The following is a 24,092-nucleotide window of genomic DNA, read 5'->3' on the forward strand; positions in this document are numbered from 1 at the left end:
AGTCTGATTGGACGTTCATGCGCGGGCGCATTCGCGGTGGACACGCCTCTTCCGCCCGCCTGCCTCCCGGAGCATTTGCTGCGGGGCAGGGCGCTGTTGCTGGGCCACCTTGCACGGCTTTCCAGCATCCGGAATCCGCAGAGGCGACTCCCTGTATGTTGAGTCTTAGATTCTAAGCAACACTGTCACCAGGTTTTTGATCGTTCAAGTTAAACATTTTATTGATGAGTGTGTGCTTCAGATAAAGCATGGGTTGAGAATGTATATAGGGCACTAAAAGGGTTGAAATGAATTCCAGCACTGCGTAAGATACCTGAGTTGACTTTCAAAGAGAATTCCATGAACATCAGGTTTCACTATAAAAATGCCTAAAAACGTACGTGTGTATGCGTGTATGTATGTTTATAAGGATGTCGGGAAAGTAAGACTTTGAGTTTGTGGGCAATTTCTGTGCCCATGTTGATTTGTATTTATGATCTCATTTTGGTGCCAAGAAAGAGAACTAACTAAAGTATATAAATGATGGATGTGCTACAGGTGAAGATCAAATAACATGCTGTATGAACAAAGGTTTTCATTAAGTTAAAGAAAACTGGTGAGAGTATTTGAAAACTGAAAGTGTCCTGCACCCAAACAATTCTTTTGCAGCTCAGACTTGGACTCCTCTGCCCAGAAACCTTCCCCCACAATTGCAAACTGTATTTTCTTGGCATTTGAAACATTTCAGTTTTCTAATTTCAGTTCCCACTACTGTCCCCCCGCCCCCTCCCGCTCCCCACCGCAGAATTATTTCTGTGTATAAATGCCTCCCCCTGTCTCACCTCAGTGCGTTTACTCTCATGAATGCCTCTGCCAAGATGCATTTCATCTTCCTAGATATGGCCATTCTTCTGTGTTCAAGTGCTGGAAGTATAGCTTCCTCCTCTGAACCATCATAGATTTACCTCGTACCTCTCTAGTGAAACTTTCTATATATTTTTTATATGGTTTATTTTTATTTTGGGTTGTGCTCGGTCCTTGTTGCTGTGAGTGGCTTTCTCCAGTTACTGGTGAGCCGTGGCTAGTCGTGGTTCTGGTGCACGGGCTCTAGGCGCCTGGGCTTCAGCAGTCGCAACACAGGTTTTAGTTGTCAGGGGCTTGTGGAATCTTCCCGGACCAGGGATGGAACCATTTCCCCTGCACTGGCAGGCAGATTCTTATCCACTGCGCCACCAAGGAAGCCTGGAACTTTCTGTATTAACTACACTTATTTTGTCTTTTTTCCCTCTAACTTAAACTGATTTAGTTACAGTAGTGGCCGTACCATATTTCGTTATACCAATTACTTGGTTATTGCAATGTTTTTAAAGTGAGGGGTATGTTCTTGGGGTCTGCACTTAAGAGAATTTTGTATTTTGGTGTCCACTTCCTCAGTGATTTTTAAAGTACTGTAAGCATCACGTGGACCATTTGGATAACATACTGAAACCTTCCAGGCAATTTCTGTGCCCATATTTATTTGTATTTGTGATCTCATTTTGGTGCCAAGAAAGGGAACTGGCTAACGTTTTAGTTAGATGTATTACATCTAACTAGATAGATAGTACATTTAGATAGATGTACTACAGGTGACATGCTCTATGAACAAAGGTTTTTCATTAAGTTAATTAAAGAAAAGTGGTGAGAGAATTGATTCTTCCCTACAGCAGGAGTCAGTGTGCATGACAAAGTCAAAAGAACCTGTGCAGTTGTAGCCAGAACCGTGTTTATCTGATAAGTGGCTATTTAGTTTGGCAAAATTTGAATTTAAGTGGCTTTCAGTTTTGTTTATGTTTAATTTGCATCCATGTTTTCATCAAATATTTATTCTCTGGCTTTTATGATTATGTAGGAACTTTAGGATAGAGATTATGCTTAGATTTGTGTATAAATGTATTTAAGAAATAATATAATAATTTAAATCAATTCTAGGGGGTCTGCAAGAATGGTTTTCTTTTTTAAAAAAATACGAAACTAAATTTTTAGCAGCACTGGCTTAGATATTCATCATCCTCTATGCTCTTACAGGTTTCATTTAGCAAATAAAGGGCTATTACAGTCTTACAAAGCTAAAGGCATAGCCAGTTGTGTAGACACAGGTGGTGCTGCCCCAGCTATGAGGGCCCATTGCTTTATTGATCCCTAGCATTTGCTTTCAGCCTGTCGGAACGCCACCTGGGTCCTTAAAACAAAACCTTTTGTCTTCTTGACAAACGACTCCCTATTTTTGAAAGAATAACACTAATAAATAAGATGAGCCCACCAAGAATATATTTAAAAGAGCAGGCAGCTGCTGAGCCCCCACACTTTTCATCCTCACAGTTCGCAGAGAAAATGTCCTTCAAAGGAAGAACCTGGCTTTGGTTATACATCACAACAGGTTTCGTTTTAGGGAGTGAGCTCCACGGCCTGGAGCAACGCGGAGGGAATAATTGTTATCAGCTGAACCGCTTTCCGTGCAGCTTTGAGGGAGCAGAACGTCACTGTCATGCTGGGGGAGGACACCTTGCTTTCACCTGGAACCAGGAGGTTCAAGATCTCCTCTGGGACTTTCTGAAAAAAGCAAAGTGGTGGGTCGGGGGAAATTTAACGCTGCCGAAAAAACACCAAGGAAAAAACCACCCAGGTGAGGCTCAGAGGTATAGTGGTCATGAAGGAAACTTCCTTACTTTTCCTCTGAGATGAGAGAAGGAAAGAAATGTGACCTCTTCTGCCTTTGTGTACAGAGAAATCAGTCACTTCATTACCATCGTTCTGAAATGTCTCCACTTTTGTGCTCCAGCCTTTCATTTGTCTGTGTCACAAAATGATGAGATTTTTTTTGTCTCAGAACCTATCAAAAGTTAACTTACCTGCTATTTCACTAAAGGTATTGTGCAAGATTCTGAAATGGTTCCTTTTTTTTTCCTGGTAAACACCTCTTTATCATTCTCAGCCCCATGCTTCCTGACACATAAACTTGGAGAGAAATTATTTGTTAGTTGCCTTTCTTACACAGATATTTTCAAACTTAGGCACAATAATCTTAGGGTCTTAGAGAAAAATTCAAGGCATTATTACATCATTGGGGGCTTTCCTGGTGGCTGAGATGGTAAGGAATCTGCCTGCAATGCAGGAGACCAGGTTCGATCCCTGGGTCAGAAAGATCCCCTGGAGAAAGGAATGGCAACCCACTCCAATGTTCTTGCCTGGTGAATCCCATGGACAGAGGAGCCTGGTGGGGCTACAGTCCATGGGGTTGCAAAGAATCGGACACCTTCACTGATGTCTAGATAAATTAATACTAAGCCTTGTGATAACACATAATATGAAAAAAATAAACAGTCTATAGTTTGTGTGTGTCAGGGGGCAATCCTAAATTTCCATCTACTGGAAGCTAGCAAAATTTGGTGTTCATGTTTATTTTTTTAACTGATCGACTTTTGAGTATGAGGCTCATCTGGGTCTGGCCTCCCTGCAGCAGATGTCACAGCGTGCCCGGCCACCAAGCCCACCAAATGCATCTACCTGACCAGAAGTCAAAATCAGATCTTATCCAAAGAGGGCTCTTGCTCACTGGAACATTACTTCATTTGCCAAGCTGGTAAGTGATGAAGCTACATGCTGCTGAAGACCTAATTCTTAGAAACTGACTCTGAATAAGGAGAGCATATGAGAGTATTAGGTAGAGTCTGTGAGTGATGGACCATAATGACTTCCTCCTGCAGCCCCTCTGGTCGTTGGGCAGACTTGTGCCTTGGTGTTCCCTTCGTTTCTTGACCTGGATAGAGTGTGTACCCCCCAGTCCTTTCAGCGCCTGGCCTTTACTGGGAAGAACAAGAAGCAAAAGAGGAACATATAATATGGTGGATTATAGGGGAACCTATTATCAGTTCAAGGTTTGCTTCTTATAGAGGTAGGAGGTGAGACTTAAGGGGTAGTTTGGTTTGGTTTGGTTTGGTTTTCACATTAAGCAATGTTCTTCATGGTAGTAGTTACATAAAGCATTTATATTGTAGCTTGGTGAATTCTCAGAGGGCTTGTGATGTCTTAGACTGTATAGGTAAAAATTCTGTTCCACTTTGTTAAAAAATCACAAATACATTCTTATTAAAATGTACAGCAGCTATAGATGCTTCATAAAACAGGAGACGTTACAATATTTTTCTATTACAAGAATTAAAAAAAAGATCACCTTTCTCAAATACTGGCTATTGAAGGGACCCAGTATTTCAAATTTACATATTTCTAGCAGCAAACCTCTCCTTCTTCACCCTTTCAAGCTCGTTGTGATATTTTTGTCCCTTTGCCATGATGGCATGCTGTTGTTAATGAGGCCAAGGTTGTGAGCCTAGTTTCTGCAGAAGTCAAGTGCTCACATGTTTCATTCTCACAAACTGCATCTCTAGTACTGGCAGTCATCTTACAATTGTGAACTGTTTTTATCATCACAAGAGTTTATTTCACCCAACCCATCTCCAGGATTGGAAAAGCAGCCCCCTAATAGAGTCTAAATGATGGTGATTATTCATCCACTTTTCACTCTTCCAAGAGAGCTTTTAGACATTCTCGGCTACTCTGGGTTTTGGAGTGAAAATGCGTTTCCTAATATTATTTTCCTTGTACTTGCAAGAGACTTCTGCTGTAGAACTTAGAATGTTTCTGCAGAAGGAAATCTTGGACAAAAAGAATTCAGTTTATCCAAGCCAGTTCTGCAAATTCTGAGTCTGTGTGCTGATAACTAGAGGAAGTATGTCACCACAGTGGAAAAACTGCACTCGAGAGCCAGGCTCCCTGGGTTCACATCTTGTTTCTCCCGCCCTGGGCAAGCGCCTCAGCCTCCGTGCAGCCCAGTTTCCTTCCAAGGAGTGTTATGAGGATGAAGATAATACAAATTATATAGAATATTAGAACAGTGCGTGGCATTGGCTGCCAGATTAATAAAGATAGAGACACACAGACATTATGTGAGGCCCGAGAAAGTAAGTACTTGACCACCACCTACTGAGTATTCTTATCAAAAGTAGACCTTGTAATAAATTTTTTTAAAAAGTAACACTTGAATCTTCTTAAGCCTTTAGAGCCAACCAGTTTATAAAAAGTAAGAGAACTGAAGAACACGCGAAATGGCACCACGGGAATGTGATCATCAGAACCCAGAATTGGGAGGCTACAGGTTAAACAAGTCAGGTTTTACAACAGGACATGATGAGCTTGAGGGGAGAGAATGAGGAGGACGTGGGAGAGGCCACGTAGGAGAGTGGAAGTGAGAGTAGGCCAGGGAAACACTGTGATTACCAGCAGGGGAAAGGCAGACCCCTCATGGTTCACGATCCTGAATTTCAGCTGAGATGCAGTCAACGAGGTCACGTGATTTCTCCAGCTGTAGAAATAGCAAATATACAAAGGGAGGCATGTTCAAGAATGCTGTTGCCCACCTTCTGAACTTCTGTCTCTAACAGTGAGAATTATTGAATACAAGGGAAAATCCTATGCTTAGAACGCAACTTCTTAAAAATGAACTTAATTCCCTCTTCTCACTGTTGATCAAGTTGTTGCATTTTGAACTGTTGAATAGTACAAAGGGATGTGACTGTTGTTGTTCTTCAGTTGCTAAGTCATGTCCAACTCTTTGTGACCCCTTGAACTGCAGTATGTCAGGCTCCTCTGTACTTCACCATCTCCCTGAGTTTGCTCAAATTCATGTCCGTTGAGATGTGACTGTGTTCCAGAGCAAAAGACTTACTGCAGAATTTCTACATTGTTGTTTGGAAAAACAGCAGGATAGTTATCTTTGTCTTTTCTTGATTATCACGTACTTGCATGTAGTGATTATTTTATAGACTTTCAGCTAGAGTTTTATCCAAAACATTAACTTCTGCATTGGCCTCCAAATAGATGCCTTTTTAGACCAAGATGCCAATTATGAAAGAAATGGAAACAATTCTCATTCACGTGGGAAGCCCAAGAGGACAAAAAGAGAAGTCATAAGACCGAGAAGCAAAGTGACCTCAGGTAATGTGTAGTGACATCAGTTGCTGCCTTAATGGATGCACAGGACTGAATTAATGCTGAAATATGTCATCATAGCAAGGTACTCAGTAAACATCCTTTACATTCTATATTTTGTCTGATCTTAGGATTGCAGACTTTGCTTTCATTTTTTTTTTTTTTTTCATTTTATATAAATCTGTTTTCTTGGTATTCCTTTGGCCGTCCTCTTTTCACATATGCCCAAATAAAAGATAAGTTTTTCTTCCATCAAAAAAGTCTTCTTAAAATCCTTGTAAAGTCTTTCAAATCACAGTATACTCAATTTTTTATTTTTGAAAAATACTATTTCATTCAGTGACCTCAATCAGTATCAGTGTGGCTGATTACAGAGATAGCCTGACAGAACGGGTAAAAAGAGAGAGAAATTTAAAGTGGATCGAGTAATATTCTTAGGGGTAGGAGCTCACACCTTCAACACTTAGGTGTCCTTGTCAACTAGCCCCTTAAGATTCCTTTAAAAAAGCAATTTAGAAAGTGTTCTTTAAAAAACAAGGAGGAGAGTATTCTTGTAGAGACATTTTCTCATCTAGAGAGAATATATTTCTAAAGAACAAAGGTAAAAATCAGCTTTTCTGAATGCTTTGTAAATGGGTACTTATGAGTTAGGGGACAATGTAGTGATCTAATTAGATGGAAGTAAAGATGAGATATTTTGGAAAACTTATTTCTGAAATTTCTTCTGGGTATAATTAAAGCAGTGATGCTGAAGATGCATTTGAGAAGTTTGGATAAAGCTATGTCTTGAAATATGAGTTTCAGAGGAGCAAAGCCTCTAAATTTATGTACTACTTTGTATAAAGTGATTTTAACTATTCCTTTGTAAAACTAAATTATTAATTAAGTGTACATTTGATGTTTCACATATACCCTTCAAGTTTATATCATCAAATTTGCTCAAAAATAACTTTTAAAAAAATCTCCTCATTGAGAAAAGAGGAGATTGGTGTTTTTTCGATGTGTGGGCCTTTAAAAATTTTTGTGTCACTTTACTAAGTTTCATGTAAATGCATCTGATTTCTCTGAGAGTATTTTTATAGTGCAGTTTTCATCTCCTTTTTTCCCCATTATTTTTGGCTGTGGTGGGTCTTCGTTGTTGCATGGGCTTTTCTCCAGCTGCACAGAGCGGGGCCTGCTCTCTAGTGTGTAGGCTTCTCACTGCGGTGGCTCCTCTTGTTAAGGAGCGCAGGCTCTAGGGTGCGCAGCTTCAGTAGTCGTGGTGCAGGGGCCTAGCTGCCTCGAGGCATACCCCAGTCCTCGATCCCAAAGTTGGCATCAAACTGGTGTCTCCTGCATTGGCAGGCGGATTCTTTACCACTGAGCCGCCAGGGAAACCCCAGCTTTCTGTAACAGACGTCATTCCTTGCCTTGCTCTGTGCTGTCTTGCTCTAATGCTTCCTTTCACTTTTGCCTTTATTGAAATTTTGTTTTTCAACAGTCTTTCAATTCCTTATCTTCAAGAAGTTGTGTCAACATTCTTATACCTATGTGTTTTTAATTGTCAGACTCAGGAATGAAACAGTCTCTTTGAACTCTCATCTGGTTAAAGGAACATAATACAGGTTAATTTCCCCCTACCCCCACCCTCATTCCCTAGATCTTGTTAGTATAACTGTGGATTTTGTTCTAGTTATAGTCATATTAAATATATTATACAATGTCAACTTTAAAAGAAGAACAACACGAAAGTTGTGAGTTTAGTTTTTCTTGGGGGCAAAATGAGGACTATAGCCCAGGAGACAGCATCTCAGATAGTTCTAAGAAACTGCATCAAAGAGGTAGGGGGCAAGGTCAGTATATGTGATTTTGGTGAAGGGGAAGTACATGCAATCAAGCGCGCGCACACACACACACACACACACACACATACATATATATATTTCTTTTTTTTTTTTTTTTGCAGAAGGTTTCTGCTAGCAACAAGAGTAGTCATCACCAGGAAAGATTTTAGTGTTTTTTTAATAGGAGATATAAGAATTGAGCTCATAAAATCAGCTTCCAAAAATATCTAGTTGTCTGAAGATCTGCCAGTTTTTCCCAGAGCACAGAGTGCCTCATTTCTGCTCTCCATCCTGAACTCCTTTCAGTGGGTGTTGAAAATCAGCAACTGTTGTAATTTAATCCTGGTAGAGGCAGATGGCAATTTGCCAATTTGTAATTGACAAGAACTTTTCTTAAGAATAGTTTTTTCATGCTTTTATCACAGCCAGATATCCAACAATCCTTTAGAACTTATTTCTATTTTAACTGGTTTTGTGTTTGTCACCAACGACTTGGTACCGTAACTTCACACTTCTAGTTATTAATTTCATCTCATTTCTATTCTAGTTATTTTTTCATGAAAGAACTTGCTGTATTGTAAAGTAATTAGCCTCCAACTAATATAAATAAATGAAATAAAAATAAAATTAAAAAGAGCTACTGGTGGAGGTACCTAGAAACTTGTGAATAATCAAAAGGGGCTTTTCTTGTCCCTTCCCAATGTTGTTGTTCAGTTGCTTGGTCGTGTCCAATCGTTTGTGACCCCATGGACTGCAGCATGCTAGGAGGCTTCCCCGTCCTTCACCATCTCCTGGAGCTTACTCAAACTCATGTCCATCGAGTCAGTGATGCCATCCAACCATCTTGTCCTCTGTCATCCCCTTCTCCTCCTGCCTTCAATCTTTCCCAGTGTCAGGGAGTTTTCCAATGAGTCAGTTCTTTGCATCAGGTGGCCAAAGTATTGGAGCTTCAGTTTCAGCATCAATCTTTCCAATGAATATTCAGGGTGATTTTCTTTAGGATTGACTGGTTTGATCTCCTTGCAGTCCAGGGGAATCTCAAGAGTCTTTTCCAGAACCACAGTACAAAAGCATCAATTCTTTGACACTCAGCCTTCTTTATGGTCCAACTCTCGCATCCATACATGACTACTGAAGCTTTGACTACACAGACTTTTGTCGACAAGGTAATGTCTCTGCTTTTTAGTATGTTTTCTAGGTTTGTCATAGCTTTTCTTCCAAGAAGCAAGCATCTTTTAATTTCATGGCTGCAGTCACCATCTGCACTGATTTTGGAGCCCAAAAAAATAGTTTGTCACTGTTCCCATTGTTTTCCCATCTATTTGCCATGATGTGATGGGACCAGATGTCATGCTCTTAGGTTTTTGAATGTTGAGTTTTAAGCCAGATTTTTCACTCTCTTCTTTCACCTTCATCAAGAGGCTCTTTAGTTCCTCTTCACTTTCTACCTTCAGGGTGGTGTCATTTGAGTATCTGAGGTTGTTGATATTTCTCCCGGCAATCTTGATTCCAGCTTGTGCTTCATCCAGTCTGGCATTTAGTATCATGTACTCTGCATGTAAGTTAAATAAGCAGGGTGACAATATACAGCCTTGGTGTACTCCTTTCCCAGTTTTGAACTGGTCCGTTATTTCATGTCTGGTTATAACTGTTGCTTCTGGACCTGCATACAGATATATCAGGAAACTGGTAAGGTGGTATGATATTCCCATCTCTTTAAGAATTTTCCACAGTTTGTTGTGATCCACACAGTTCAAGGCTTTAGCATAGTCAATGAAGCAGAAGTAGATGTTTTTCTGGAATTCTCTTTTTCTATAATCCAGTGGATGTTGTCAATTTGGTCTCTGGTTCCTTTGCCTTTTCTAAATTCAGCTTGAATATCTGGGAGTTCTCAGTTCATGTACTGTTGAAGCCTAACTTGGAAAATTTTGAGCATTACTTTGCTAGCATGTGAAATGAGTGCAATTGTGCGGTAGTTTGAACATCTTTGGCATTACCTTTCTTTGGGATTGGAATGAAAACTGAGCTTTCCCAGTCCTGTGGCCACTGCTTAGTTTTCCAATTTTGATGGCATATTGAGTGCAGCACTTTCACAGCATCATCATTTAGGATTTGAAATAGCTCAGCTGGAATTCCCTCATCTCCACTAGCTTTGTTCGTAGTGATGGTTTCTAAGGCCCACTTGACTTCGCATTCCAGGATATCTGGCTCTAGGTGAGTGATCACAGCATCATGGTTATCTGGGTTATTAAGATCTTTTTTCTATAGTTATTCTGTATATTATTGCCACTTCTTCTTAATATCCTCTGCTTCGGTTAGGTCCAGACTGTTTCTGTCCTTTATTGTGCCCATCTTTGCATGAAATGTTCCCTTGGTATCTCTAATTTTCTTGAAGAGATCTCTAGTCCTTCTCATTCTATTGTTTTCTCTATTTTTCTGCATTGTTCACTTAGGAAGCCTTTCTTATCTATCCCTGCTAGTCTTTGGAACTCTGCATTCAGATGGGTGTATCTTTCCCGATGTTAAAGGAAGATTTTCCCAAGACAATTTATTGATCTAGTAGACTAGATCAAGGGGAGAGATTTTTATAGACAGAAATGAGCAGGAGCAAGGGGGTTATACTGGGCATTTGCTGATTGGTTAAAACAGGGTTGCTTCCCTATGTGGAGCAAAGGGAAGTCTTGAATCTCTGTTATATAACTTGTGCTGGGCAGGCAGGTGCCGACTGGTTGACCATGGCCTTCCTTCCATGGGAGAGCCATTTGCTAATGTAGGGATTAGCGTGAGTGACTCCATCTTGGGCCTGATCTTGTTAGTTTAACAGAAATGAGCCATATGTTAGCAGGGTGTACAGTTAAAACATAGGATCAATTGCTATAACAGAGGCCAAAATGGTAGCTTAAGTAAAACAGACGTTCATTTCTTTTTTACATAACAGTCTGAGAAATAACTTTAAGACTGAAAGGATAGATCATTGGTTTACAGGACCCAAGTGCTTCCTTGTTCTGCCATCAACTTGTTGCATCCATCTCATGTCTATAAAAGCTATTTTTTTCTTCCAGAATTCTATGTTCACGTTTCTAGCAGGTAGGAAGGAGAGAAGAGAAAGTTGAGGGGCAGGAGACAGGAGGCTGATCTTTATTTATTTATTTATTTTTTCCTTAAAGGCATAGCCTGGAAATTGCACCTGTTACTTCTTCTCATATCCCATTGGCCAGAACCTGATCACATGTCTGCACCATAGAGCAGGGAGGACTGGGAAATGTAGTCCTTAGCTGGGCTACCATGTTCCTGTTACAGAAAGGGAAGCCAGAATAGCCAGCACACTCTGCAGTGAATGTGATACAATTCTTTCCTCATAGGCTTCCCCTCAAAACTCTGTGGGCATCATTCTCTTGTTTTTTGGCATTTAATGCTATAGTGGAAAAGACTAAGGCTACGGCTAGCTTCCCACCCACCCCTCTTTTTTCCTGGTAGCCTTTTTTTCTCCCATCAGATTGCTTGTAGAATTTTTTAATCCTTGCACTACAGAAATTTTCTTAGCATGCATTCAGATTGATTTTCACAGATTTTTGCATAGAACGTGATGTTGCATATATACATCTTTCTCAGTTCAAGAAAATTTTATTCTGTTCTACCCATTTATCCCTCTCTTTCATTTGCTTTGGTGTAGTCCCTGAGAAATACCAGTTACTGTGTGCTCTCCTGCTGGTTTCTACCCTCCATATCTTTCCTGTCATTCTTCTAAGTGGAAAGATGGTTTCCTATTTGTCACTCTTTCTGTTACATTCTAAAGAACTCCTCACACTTATCCTGTGTACCACTAATTTGCCTTTTCCACCTTAGTTCTGCTCTGCGTTACCTCCAATGTGGATCTTAATTTTTCTGTAGCATTTCTGGTGTTCTTGAAGTCCTCTAATATCATTTATTTCTCTTTCAATCTCATTCTTATGCATATTACTTTCAATTGGTTTATCTTTAAGACTTTCTGTTTGGTGGCATGGCCCCCAGAAAATAACTTTGTTTCAATCAAGGATGTTAAACAGCTTCCCGAAATATTTTTCTGGATTTTGCTGTTGATTTTTAGAGCTGTCATTTCCTCTGAGTCCTTTGGAGTCAGTTTCCGGATTCTAAAGTGCTATTCATAGGCTCCCTTTTAGTCTTTGTTGTTGGTTTTTTTTTCCCTTAAGGCAATATGTGTCAAAAGACATTTATCTGAGACTAGGAAATTGGGTCACTCTTAAGTTTAGCAGCCTGTTGGCTTTATTGCATGGTCATAACCCCTTCTCGGATCGGCAGTTGATGTTCTGGGTCAGTTTCCAGTTCCCAGCAAGCTGTCAGCCTAATGGCCCTAATCTGAGATGATGTTTTTCTCAACTCTGCATATACTGCTTTAACTTTGACATCATTGGATATTATTAAATCCATTCTCCAGGTGAGAAAACTAAGAGGTTAAGTCATTTGTTCAAGGCTTCCTCATAAGTCGCAGTAAAGGGCAAACCAGCTCTGGACCCCAGGTCTTTGACTCAGAATTCAGTTTCTTCAGTCTTTCTTCCTTCTGTTCATCTTGATAGAAAAACAGGGCAGCTGCTCCGAAGAGCATCTCAGAACTGTGTCCTACCCATCAGTAGTAGCTGCAGTGATTTCCTGCGAAACGTACATGCCTTAGGAACAACAAAGGGAATGCTCTAAGAAAAGAAAAGAGGGCAAAGTAGACTTGCTGTAGTCAGGTCAGTTTGCATGGGTCTAGCCACTCATGCTTTGAAAGAAATCAACTTAAGTTCATAGCAAATAAGCATGGTAATATCCGGATATTGCCTTCAAATCAGTTTTCTTACTGGAAAAATGTGGAAAGAGAATAAAAACAATAATGGTGGTCTGGTAAAATGCTGTAAATGATTATTTCCTATAGTCAGAAATATGCTCTGATTTATTGAATAAGAGCTCTTTTTTGGTAAAATTATGAGGCAGATATTTCTGCAGTAATATTTATATTCTGGCAACTTTATGATTGATCTAATTTAATATTTTCATACAGAGGATCTGGGTCTTGGAAGAGTAAGCGAAGTGATGAGACATTATTAATGTGATGCTTCTGCTCCAGGAATATGGCTTATCTACAGATGTAGCAACATTGGGAAATGAGCACTTTGGCTCCCTACATAAAACAATTTGCATTGTTTTCAGAAACAAATAATCCTCAAGTAAAATAGAAATATTTCCATCTTAAGCCTTTCCCTTGAACGTAATCAACTCTCTTTTTCCTATAGGAGACACTCATCTTTCAAACACATGTCACCAGCCTGCTCAAGCTAATAGTGTAAGTACTTCACCACGGTGCACATCTTGAAATATGGCTCCTTTTGTTGTTCTTAGTGGGTTCTGCCAGAACTCTGCTCTGTCTCATAGAGGGCTCTGGATATAGTTTTCTAAGAAGGAAAGAAAGGTACTTAAGTGCAGCAAAGAATCAGGTCTGGTGGATGCTTTATTAAAGAAAATTTTAAAGCCTCTTTGGCTTTGATGTTGGTATAATTATTTGTTGGTTGGTTGTTGATTTATTCCCTGCTTCATCCCAGAAAGGACTTGTGGCATCTTACCAAAATATGTGCCATGCAATAACATTAAAAAAAATTTTTTTTAAGGAAAAAAGAAAGAAATTTGAGTGAAAGGAAAACAATGTTAGGAACTCTGCATAATCTATAAAATTTCACCTTCAAGGGACTGCTCTGGCAGTTCAGTAGTTAGGGCTCCATGCTTCTACTGCGGGGAACTCAGATTTGAACCCTGGTTGGGGAACTGGGATCCCACAAGCTATGCAGCAAAGCCCTCCCGCTCCCTGCCGAAAGAGTTTACCTTCAAGAAATTTCTCAGCCTTGCCTCTGTGTCCTGCATATTTATATTGTCTAAATATAAATACACATTTATTTGATCTAGTATTAACTGCAAAATACGTGTTTTCTAGCAGCATGAAAGAAGGAAAGTAGGGATGAAATAAATACCCTTTAAAGCAGCATCTCCCAAGTGATGTTCTGTAAAATAACAACCAACATTGCTCAAAAGAAGGAAAACAAGCAAAGGTTTATACCTGTAGGACTTCTCTGAGCCTTTCAGGCGCCCAGTCCTCACCATCTGCCCCGCGATCACACCCCAGCCCACGCCACTGTCATCTCCCGTCTAAGCTGTCTCCGCCACCTCCTGCTTCTACTCTTGGCCCCTTCCTGCCCGTTCCCAACCCAGCAGTTCAAGGAGTCCTTCAGAGCAGAATCGGATCACGCCACTGCTCCTCGAAGCCCCAAGCGTCTTCCCCTCTCAGACTGAGTAAAATCACACTGTTGTCAATTGCCTGACGTCAATGCTGTCCTCACCTCCACCCCCAGGATCTTCCTGATCACCCCGGTTCCCACTTCTGCTCATCTAGCCTCCTCGTGCCTCAAAGCCAGCAAGCTGAGCCTCAGGGCCTTTGCACCCCTCAGCTGTCCTCCTCCAGTGTGTTGGCAGAGCTTTCTCTCCCCGCTTCATTCAACCGTCAGCAAAAACACCCTCTCCTGACAGCTGAGCACCATTTCTCTTCATCTTCTTACTTTTTTTTTTTATGTTTTTTTTTAACTTGATTCAGTACACAATACAATGTGTGTATCTGTCACCACCCTGAAAATGGAGGCTCCTTTTGTTCACTGCTGTGTCCTTGGTTCCCAGAACATTACTTAGGACATAGGAGATGCTTAATTATAATTTAGTGAATGAGTGACAGTAAGCACAGTAATATAAATTGTGACTCTTAAAGAGGATAGTATGGTATGCTACTTTGTCAAGACTGTGCACAGGATCTTTTTGAGAGAAATGCCTATTAGTATCGTACAGGACGTGGGGATTCTAGAGCAATTTTAGAACACTTGCCTTAATTATTCATCATTTAGGAAAATCATATTCAGCCTTCTCCTTTGCGCATTTTCATCTTCTAGTCCAAGACACTGTGCCATCCCCTCAGCCCATTTCCTTCAGCGCCACCTGAAGTCACACCGCAGAGGGTGTCGGTCACGCCTGCACCTACCAGCCAGCCTCTCCCTCTGACACCAGAGCTGCCCAGGCCTGCATCTGTAACACGTGCTGGAAAAGCTCTGGTAGAAAGAACTTCAGGCCCCAAAGAGGACTCACACCCAAGTGTCTTCACCAGTCATCCACAAGTATCCTTACAGAACGCATCTGACCAGGTAAGTGTGGAAAATTGAAATCACAGTCAGGTACCCTTGTGACCCTGAAAGAGCCCTTTTTTACCCTCTCCTTCTGTATGGTGATGTTTCAAGAATATGCTACTAGGAAGGAGCTATTTTCACCCTTCACCCCTGAGCAGAAGGTAGGAACGCCTGACAAGGATGGGGTTCAGGGCAGGCTTCCCCAAAATGTGCCACTGTGGCAACCTGGATTATTTCAAGCTGAAGACAGTTAAGGCCCAACAGACTCAAGAAGAACTTTTTACCTCCCTCTTCACTGCCTGAAAGAAATTAGATTAGAAACTCAAACCAGGAAGAGAGCTATTAATGTTACCACGATAAATTTTCTTACATTAGAAACACTTCTCTGCATGGCGTGACAAGCATGCATTTACCAGACCTTTCCTCTTCCCATCTTTCTGTGAGTGTCTTCTTCCACTCCGAAGTCCCAGACCCCTGGCCCCTTCCCCTTAGCTCAGGATGGCATCTAAACCTCAGTGGCCTGTCTGTGAAACTCCCATCTTTGGGACTCCTGTACATACATAATTACATTTGTTTCTCTCCTGTTAATTGGTTTTATGTTGGCTTAATTATTAGCGCAGCTGAAGAACCTGGAAGGGAAGAAGGGAAAAAGGTTCCTCTCCTAACAGACAAGCCTGTATCCCAATTCAGAGCTAAGCAAGTCTATGGAAATATTCCACAATGGGTTTTATACCCACTTCAGGATTTAATGTCTTATTATTTAATGACATTCTATTTAGTACTTCAGGCGAGGAGGAAGCCTTATTCACCTGCCCCACTTTTTCAGCAGCAGCTAACCCTTCTGACATCTCCTCCTCCTCACCGTCTCAGCTCTTTTTTTTTTATCTTTCTTCCCCCTTTGCCCCAAACTTTAAGATAAAGCAAAGCCATCGTGATAATTTTGACTGAAGAAAATTATCCTACTTCTACCCATCTTTTTTTTTAAACACAAGCTCTACTTACATGCGAACATTTCCCTGTTAAAGAGGAATCCTGTTTACTCTGAATCTGCATTCATGAAGCTAGATGTTCACTATTGTCTCTGCTGGCATTGTATTCCCCTGGGGAGAAACTGACCTACAGTCATTTCAACAGACTTGTTTTCTTTTTTCTTTTTCTAGACTTGTTTTCTTTAACCAAAGGAAAATCTGAAGTGTAGACTCTCCAGGAGTCTACAAATAAATGACTATAAATATTAAGAGAATTTAGTAGCGTTGCTGAATACCAGGTTACTATACCAAAGCTAACTGTACTTTTACAGATCAGTAACATTCAGTTAGCAATTTAGATAAAGAAAAAAGATAGAATAGCCAAGTATGTAGGAGTTCAGATAACAAAGTGAAAGTGTTAGGCGCTCAGTGATATCTGACTCTTTGCGACCCCATGGACTGTAGCCCACCAGGCTCCTCTGTCCATGGAATTCTCCAGGCAAGAACACTGGAGTGGGTTGCCATTTCCTTCTCCAGGGGGTCCTCCCGACCCCTGTTCAATCGTGTGGTCTGTGAGGGTAGGACCACAGCTGACTGGAAGTGCTGTAACTCCTGAGTCTGGCAGCACACAGTAGGCATTTAATAAAGATTTATTGAATGTGATTGAATTCAGCTGTAAGTGGAGTATTCTCTGGTAATTGGACCAAGTCATTGGTGTAAAGAGGGATTTTCTCAGGGTTGGACTTCCAGTTTGAAAGCAATGACCTCTTAAGGCTTGGGGCAGAAACAGTGCTCTGGGTTTGTTTTCTCAGAGAGGTTTTCTGCCTCCACCTCCTGCTAAGTGGTATTTCAGGTACTACCTTCTCGAACATGAACTCTTGAATTGAGGGAAATAAACAGGGTGGGAAACCTGAAAGATTAAATATACTTCCAAATAGAAAAGACTGGGTTTGTTTTGTTCTGTTTTGGCTGCACCATGCAGTGTGCATCTTAGTTCCTTGACCAGGGATCAGTTCTGTGCCCCTGCATTGGGAGCATGGAGTCTTAACCACTGAATTACCTAGGAAGTCCCTAGAAGAGTTAGTTTTTATTTCCATGTGATCCTTTCTTTTTAAAACTTATTTTTAACTACAGGATAATTGTTTTAGAATATTGTGTTGGTTTCTGCCTTACATCAACGTGTATCAACCATATGTATACATGTGTCCCCTCTGTTTTGAACATCCCTCCCACCTTCCATCCCATCCCACCCCTCTATGTTGTCACAGAGCCCCTGTTTGAGTTCCCTGAGTCCTACAACAAATTCCCACTGGCTCTCTCTTTTACATATGGTAGTGTATATGTTGGAGAAGGCAATGGCACCCCACTCCAGTCCTCTTGCCTGGAAAATCCCATGGATGGAGGAGCCTGGTGGGCTGCAATCCATGGGGTCGCGAAGAGTCAGACATGACTGAGTGACTTCACTTTCACTTTTCACTTTTCTGCATTGGAGAAGGAAATGGCAACCCACTCCAGTGTTCTTGCCTGGAGAATCCCAGGGACAGGGTTGCACAGAGTTGGACACGACTGAAGTGACTTAGCAGTAGCAGCAGCAGTGTATATGTTTCCATGTTGCTCTCTCCATTTGTCCCACCCTCTCCTTCCCCTCCTCCCCGTGTCCGCAAGTCTCCTCTCTATTCCTGCCCTGTGAATAGGTTCATCTGTACCATCTTTCTAGATTCCATATACATGTGTTAATATGCGATGTTTGTTTTTCTCTTTCTGACTTACTTCACTCTGTATAATAGGCTCTAGGTTCATCCACCTCATTAGCACTGATTCAAATTCATTCCTTTCTATGGCTGAGTAATATTCCATTGTGGTAACTTCCCTGGTAGCTCAGCTGGTAAAGAATGCGCCAGCAATGCCAGAGATCCCAGTTCAATTCCTGGGTAGGGAAGATCCCCTGGAGAAGGAAATGGCAACCCACTCCAGTATTCTTGCCTGGAAAATTCTCTGGACAGAGGAGCCTGATGGGCTACAGTCCACGAGGTCCCAAAGAGCCAGACACGATTGAGCGACTAAGCACAGTGTTCCATTGTGTATAGGCACCGCCTGCTTTATCCATCCGTCTGTCAGCGAACATCTCGGTGGTTTCCGTGTCCTTGCTGTTGTAAATAGTGCTGCGATGAATATTGGGGTACATGTGTCTTTTTAAGTTCTGGTTTTCTCAGGGTATATGTCCACAGGTGAGATTATTGGGTCGTGTGGTAGTTTTATTCTAGTTTTTTAAAGGAATCTCCAGACTGTCTTCCATAGTGGCTGTATCAGTTTACATTTCCACCAACAGTGCAAGAGGGTTCCCTTTTCTTCATAGCCTCTCCAGCGTTTGTTTGCGGATTTTTTTGGTGATGGCCGTTCTGACCGGTGTGAGGTGGTATCTCGTTGTAGTTTCGATTTACATTTCTTTAATAATGAGTGATGTTGAGCATCTTCTCTTGTGTTTATTAGCCAATTGTATGTCATCTTTGGATAAATGTCTGTTTAGGTCTTTTGCCCACTTTCTGATTGGGTTTGTTTTTCTGGTATTGAGTTGCATGAGCTGCTGTAATATTTTGGAAATCAATCCTTTGTCAGTTGTTTCATTTGCTATTATTTTCTCCCATTTGGAGGGTTGTCTTTTCACCTTGTTTAGTTTCCTTTGCTGTGCAAGAGCTTTTAAGTTTAATTAGGTCCAACTTGTTCATTTTTGGGTTTGGTTTTTTTTTGCATTACTCTAGGTGGTGGGCTGCCATCTATGGGGTCGCACAGAGTCGAACACGACTGACATGACTTAGCAGCAGCAGCAGGAGGTGTGAGCCTCACTTTTAATCATGGCATGAGACTTTAGCTTATTCTTATAAGTCTTATTTCCAGCTTCATTTATCCTTGGCTCTGTCATTGTATAACCTGGTTATCCATTTTCTCTACTGTATAAAGAGGTGAAAATAAATTCTGTTTGCAGAACAGCTTGTGAGAGTATCAATAGTAACTGTTATGGAGAGTCTGATTCGTAGTGTTTGTAATATTATCAAAAGTCAACTCTTGTTAAAATAATGGCTCAAACTACTAAAGTGCAGTAATTTTATATAAATAATTTTGAGAAAACTCTTTGTTTTCAATAGATCATAGATGAGATAACAGGGAACTTTAGCAAAGCAGTTCTTGGTTTGCACACTCACAACAAACTGCAGAAAGCTTGCGAGATCCTCGAGGGACTGGCAGCCTTTATCCCAGGATTTTCCGAGTCAGCTCAGGTAAGCAGAGGGCGACTTGGCGGGGGGAGGTATGAAGAGGAAATGAAAAAGAGAAAAAGAATAATAAAATAGAAAATAGATCATCTGGAGATTGTGCCCTGTGCAGAATTTAACATTGTAAAAGTTTTTTGTGGAGATTCAAATATTAGCAGATATTTGAAATACCTTCAAATTGGAAGATTATAAATAATCAGTGATGACATTCTCAGATATGCGGTGTTTATTTTCTTTTGTCTATTTATCAAGTTACTGCCTTTTTGATACATCTGTTAGGAGAAATCTTGGGAGACAAAAATAGATCCACTTCTTGAGGTAGCAGGCATCAAAAACCCTGTGATATTTGTATTTATGACAGCCTTCTTTGCCAGTGTTACTTCCCCTTAACTAGTCATGTCTCTTTTCTACTTCTTACACGTTAGTAAATTAAGGTAGTAGGATTAGTGAGAATTTTAAATTCCTTTTTTCCATTTCTTATATTTTAAATATTCTGCTATAAGCACATAGGTGCAATCTGGGTTGATTTAGTTAGACTTTTTAATCACATAAATAGTATGTGCTTATTACGCAAAAATCAGAACAAAAACATTAAGAAGTAGAAACCTTCACCATCTTGGTCCTTCTTGCCAATCTCATTCTCTAGATGTTACTCTCTGTAATTTGTTATGCGTAACCCTCCAGACTTTTGTCTATACATACACAGCTTTGCTATTTTGTGTTAACAAAAATGGGGTTAAATTATTAATATATACATTTTTCTGCTTTTAATTTTTTTACTTAATACTCTGCCATGGATATCTTTTCATAGCAGCATATAGACATGAACTCACTATTCTTAATGCTCATTTGAATATTTTTCATTTGTTTACCCTTGTAAACAGCATATCCATGAACATCCATGTACCTACATCTTTGAGTGCTTATGCAAACATCCCTCTGGGATGGAGAGCGAGAAACAGAATTGATGAACTCTTAAATTTTTAATCAATGACAAAATCGCCCTCCTAAAAGGCACCATTTTACATTCTCACCAGCCGCGTCCTCACACTCTCACTTTTACCAATTTCAAAGGCTTAGAAAAGAAAGAAGAGCATTTTATTTATCACTAAAGAGGTCAGACATAATTTTATATATTTATTGGCCATTTTTTTTTTGTCCTCTGAATTGCTTCTGTATGTCCTTCACTCATTTTTCCCCTGCGGATTTTTTGGTTATTTTCTTATTTGTTAATAATAAGAGAGCTTTAATATTGATATTAACTTTTGTTATATATGTTGCTGATATTTTAGCAACATGTCTTTTTAATTTTGTTGCATTTTTTATTTTGTAGAGGTCTTTAATACATGTAACTTTGAAAATAACATTTCAAAACAAAAATTGTTATAACTGCAGTGGATATTCACTAAATATCTGTCAGCCAGCTTCATCTTATTAGTTGACTTTTTTTTTTTTTTTTTTTTACTTGCAAACAACTCACAGAAAGGATAATTGGTGTTTTCTGTTTCATTTAGAAATTCTCCTTGATCTCCCTTTTAAGTCTATCTTCAGTGCTTTGGAGCTCCTAAATATAAAGTGATAGTCTCCTTGGTATTTCTGCCAGCATTGCTCTTTTCCTTGGCATTTCTTTTTCTTTTTTTTTTTTTTTAAGCTTCTGTTAATTAGATATTTGATCTTATCACAGTGAAAAGGGTTGTGTTGGTTCCTTAGAATAACCAGAAACACACATCCTGCTGTAGGTAATGTGTAACAATATATGTTCCTTCCCTGCCAAGTTGTAATATTGCTTCTTAAAAAATGCATTGGAAGTGTGTGAAGAACACAGAACTCCTTATAAGGAGAACCCAGATTTAAAGTGGTCATAAGCAGTGCAGAGATGTGTGTGTGTCTTCTGAAATTCCAGGGCAGGGTCATCAACACCCTTGCAGACCTGAATGAGCAGCTACTGCAGAGCCCATTTCTGAACAGCAGTGACCCAGGATCCAGAACGCCTGTGACCTTCTGTCTCTTCCACTCCCTTAACAACATAATGAAAGCTGGTGAAACAAGTCAGCGAAGACATGGGCATAGCGTTGAGCAGGTGGGTACAGTGTGTGCCAGTGGCCAACTCCGTTTAGAGACATTTTCTTCTTGACAGATCAGGCGTCAGCATGGCCTTTCCCTAGACCTCTAGAAAGCTGAGCTAAACAGGCACCACTCAGGGGACTGCTCCATCAAGCCTGCGCCCAGGTCTTCTCTCCACCCCACCACCGAGCCAAGAATACCTAGTGCTGAAATCTAGTGAGTTCACTAATGGGTTTGGCATATAATAAACATTCCACAAAATAAATTATTTTTACCATTCACATAGAAAGATGTTCAGCATCACTCATCACTAGGGAACTGCACATCAAACCACCGTGAGATCCCATTTCACATCCAGACAGACAGACAGACAATAACAAGTGTTGGCAAGGAGGCAGAGAAACTAGAACACTTATATGTTGTTGGATTGTAAAATGATGATGCAGCCACCTTGGAAAATGGTTTGACAATTCCTCAAAATGTTAAAAAGAGAATTACCATGAGGCTTAGTAGGTCCACTCCTTGGTATGTATCCTCATAGGTCCACACAAAAACTTGTACACTCATGTTCATGGCATTTTTCAAATAGCCAGGTAGCCCAAAAAATGGAAACAGTGCAGGTGTCCATGGTCTGATGAATGGATAAGTAAAATGTGGTATGTCCTTATTGATGGAATAATACCTAGCAACAACAACAACAAAAATGAAGTACTGATACAAGCTACAACATGGATGGACCTTGAAAACGCTATGCTAAGTAAAAGCAGGCAAACATAGAAGATCATAGTTCCATTTATGTGAAATGTCCTGAAGAGGCAAGTCTATTGACACAGAATGTAGTTTAGTAGTTACCTCCTGCTAAGGTAAGTACTTGAGGGTAGGAGGAAAAAGGGGCTACAGAGGATGAGATAGTTCACTGGCATCACTGACTCAATGGACATGATTTTGAGCAAACCCTGGGAGATAGTGAAGGGAAGCCTGGCGTGTTGTAGCCCATGGGGTCGCAGAGAATCAGACGTGACTTAGCGACTGAAGAACAAACGTAACTACTAGTAGTAGTGGGGGCGGGAGTGGGAACTGGGGATAGGAGAATGGACAGTGCTGCTACTGGGTTCTGGGTTTATTTTAGGGAAGATGAAAATGTTTTAAAATTAGATCATAGTTATAGTAGCACAGCCCTGTGAATATACTAACAAAACACTGAATTATATACTCTAAATGGGTGAATTATATGTGTAATTTCATTGCAAAGAAAAACTTTTTAGAAAACATTCATCATAAGCAGGTCTCGGGCAGCTTATATTGTGGGGCAAAGAAACAGTTCCCTGGGTGGCCCTCTTGGTTGATGCAAAGGATGATGCGTCCTTAGCTAGATGGCAAGTGCCCTCCATGGGTCCTTCCAGTGAGTGTCACCTTTCATCTCATCACTGTCAAGATCTTTGTCCCCTTTTCCTCCCTCTCAAACCACTGTCTCACTAACACAGTACACTGAGGTTACTCAAGTCACTTGGTGTTGATGTTTCTCTCTAAGCACAGGTAGAAAATACACTGAAAATGTCCTTGCTGAGCCTTGGGAGGATCCAGGAGGCGTTGCTGCAGCAGAATCGGTGTGCTGAGCCTGAGGTGACTCTGACCTCTTCCACTGCTGTCCTGATGCTGAGCAGGTAACAAGAGGGAGGGACAGGGGGGGAAAGTTTCGTTTTAGGCTTTGGATCTTTAGGGAACACACGGCAATTGATTTCCATCCAACTTCTTTTTCTTTAGGCAAAACGTATCAACGTTGCCTCTGAGCTCTTACACCCTCGGTGATCCAGCCCCTGTGAGGTTAGGCTTTCCATCGGCGTCCGCCCTGGAGGAGCTCTTGAAAAAACACCCAGGAGTTGATGTCCAAGTGAGTAGGAAATTGATTCCAATCAGAACGAACATGGGATGTGATGGCTGTAGGCACTTGGGTGAAAGTGTAGGCTGAGCAGACAGAATGAGAGAAAGTCATGTGTGCTAATTTCTGTTTCATGCTGGCAGGAATGGAGGCCTCTTAAACATGACCCCTGGTAGAGGTTGGGAGCATTAAACAGACTTCTAGGTTTCACTAAGCTTTTGGGTTATGATTTGAACTGATCTGAACTCTTCAGTTTTTATACAAAACTGGAAATCTCTAATCACCGATTCAATGTACCAGCCTAGTCATGTCAGCATATTTTCTTTCAGCAATCACCTAACAAACAGAAGTAAGATTGTAGCCTTATCCTGTACAGCAGAAATCTTACTTCCTAGTAAAATGAATCCTCCAAGTACAGGGGTGAAAAAAAAAATAGTAATTCCCAGGGTCTCAAGCAAATGACTCATCTTTCATTAGCTGATTCTTCCTTGTAGAATGTTATGATGAGAAATATTTCATTTCAAATGCTAGCAAAGGGAAATCCTGACATTTACTTTGATATCTGATCCCTTATTACCTGTAAGAGTATTATTTATAAATATGTGGACAGTTGAAGAAACTGAAATGTTCTTGTCTCTAGGTAACAGGACTAGCTTTCAATCCCTTCAGAGATTTTGACAAGAAGCAGATTGTTGGAAGCGTCGGCAGTGTGTTACTAAGCGCTAATCATAAATTGCTCCAAGTCCATGACTTAATGGAGGATATTGAGGTATGACTTGATTATTAGGGAATAAAAAAGAAGGAAATTGGAATTCCTGGAGAATAGGATGGAAATTTACAGCAACTGAAGGAAATCATTTTAGATTTATGGGCATGCCGTTGTGTTATTC

General features: G+C 40.6%; 1 protein-coding gene across 1 annotated transcript in view; it reads left to right on the forward strand.

Annotated features, from left to right (window-relative positions):
- The first annotated feature begins 17 nt into the window (after positions 1 to 17).
- The window catches only part of PKD1L3 (polycystin 1 like 3, transient receptor potential channel interacting), an 81,875-nt gene continuing 57,800 nt past the window's right edge, over positions 18 to 24,092 (forward strand). Inside the window, exons 1-10 of the mRNA XM_065919345.1 lie at positions 18 to 153; positions 3,479 to 3,601; positions 5,896 to 6,012; positions 13,100 to 13,149; positions 14,792 to 15,040; positions 19,134 to 19,265; positions 21,163 to 21,339; positions 22,860 to 22,987; positions 23,088 to 23,214; positions 23,843 to 23,971. Coding sequence (XP_065775417.1) covers positions 18 to 153; positions 3,479 to 3,601; positions 5,896 to 6,012; positions 13,100 to 13,149; positions 14,792 to 15,040; positions 19,134 to 19,265; positions 21,163 to 21,339; positions 22,860 to 22,987; positions 23,088 to 23,214; positions 23,843 to 23,971 — 1,368 coding nt within the window. The remainder of the gene's footprint in view (positions 154 to 3,478; positions 3,602 to 5,895; positions 6,013 to 13,099; positions 13,150 to 14,791; positions 15,041 to 19,133; positions 19,266 to 21,162; positions 21,340 to 22,859; positions 22,988 to 23,087; positions 23,215 to 23,842; positions 23,972 to 24,092) is intronic.

This window comes from Muntiacus reevesi, chromosome 2 (assembly GCF_963930625.1).
Source record: "Muntiacus reevesi chromosome 2, mMunRee1.1, whole genome shotgun sequence".
NCBI classification, from domain to species: Eukaryota; Metazoa; Chordata; class Mammalia; order Artiodactyla; family Cervidae; genus Muntiacus; species Muntiacus reevesi.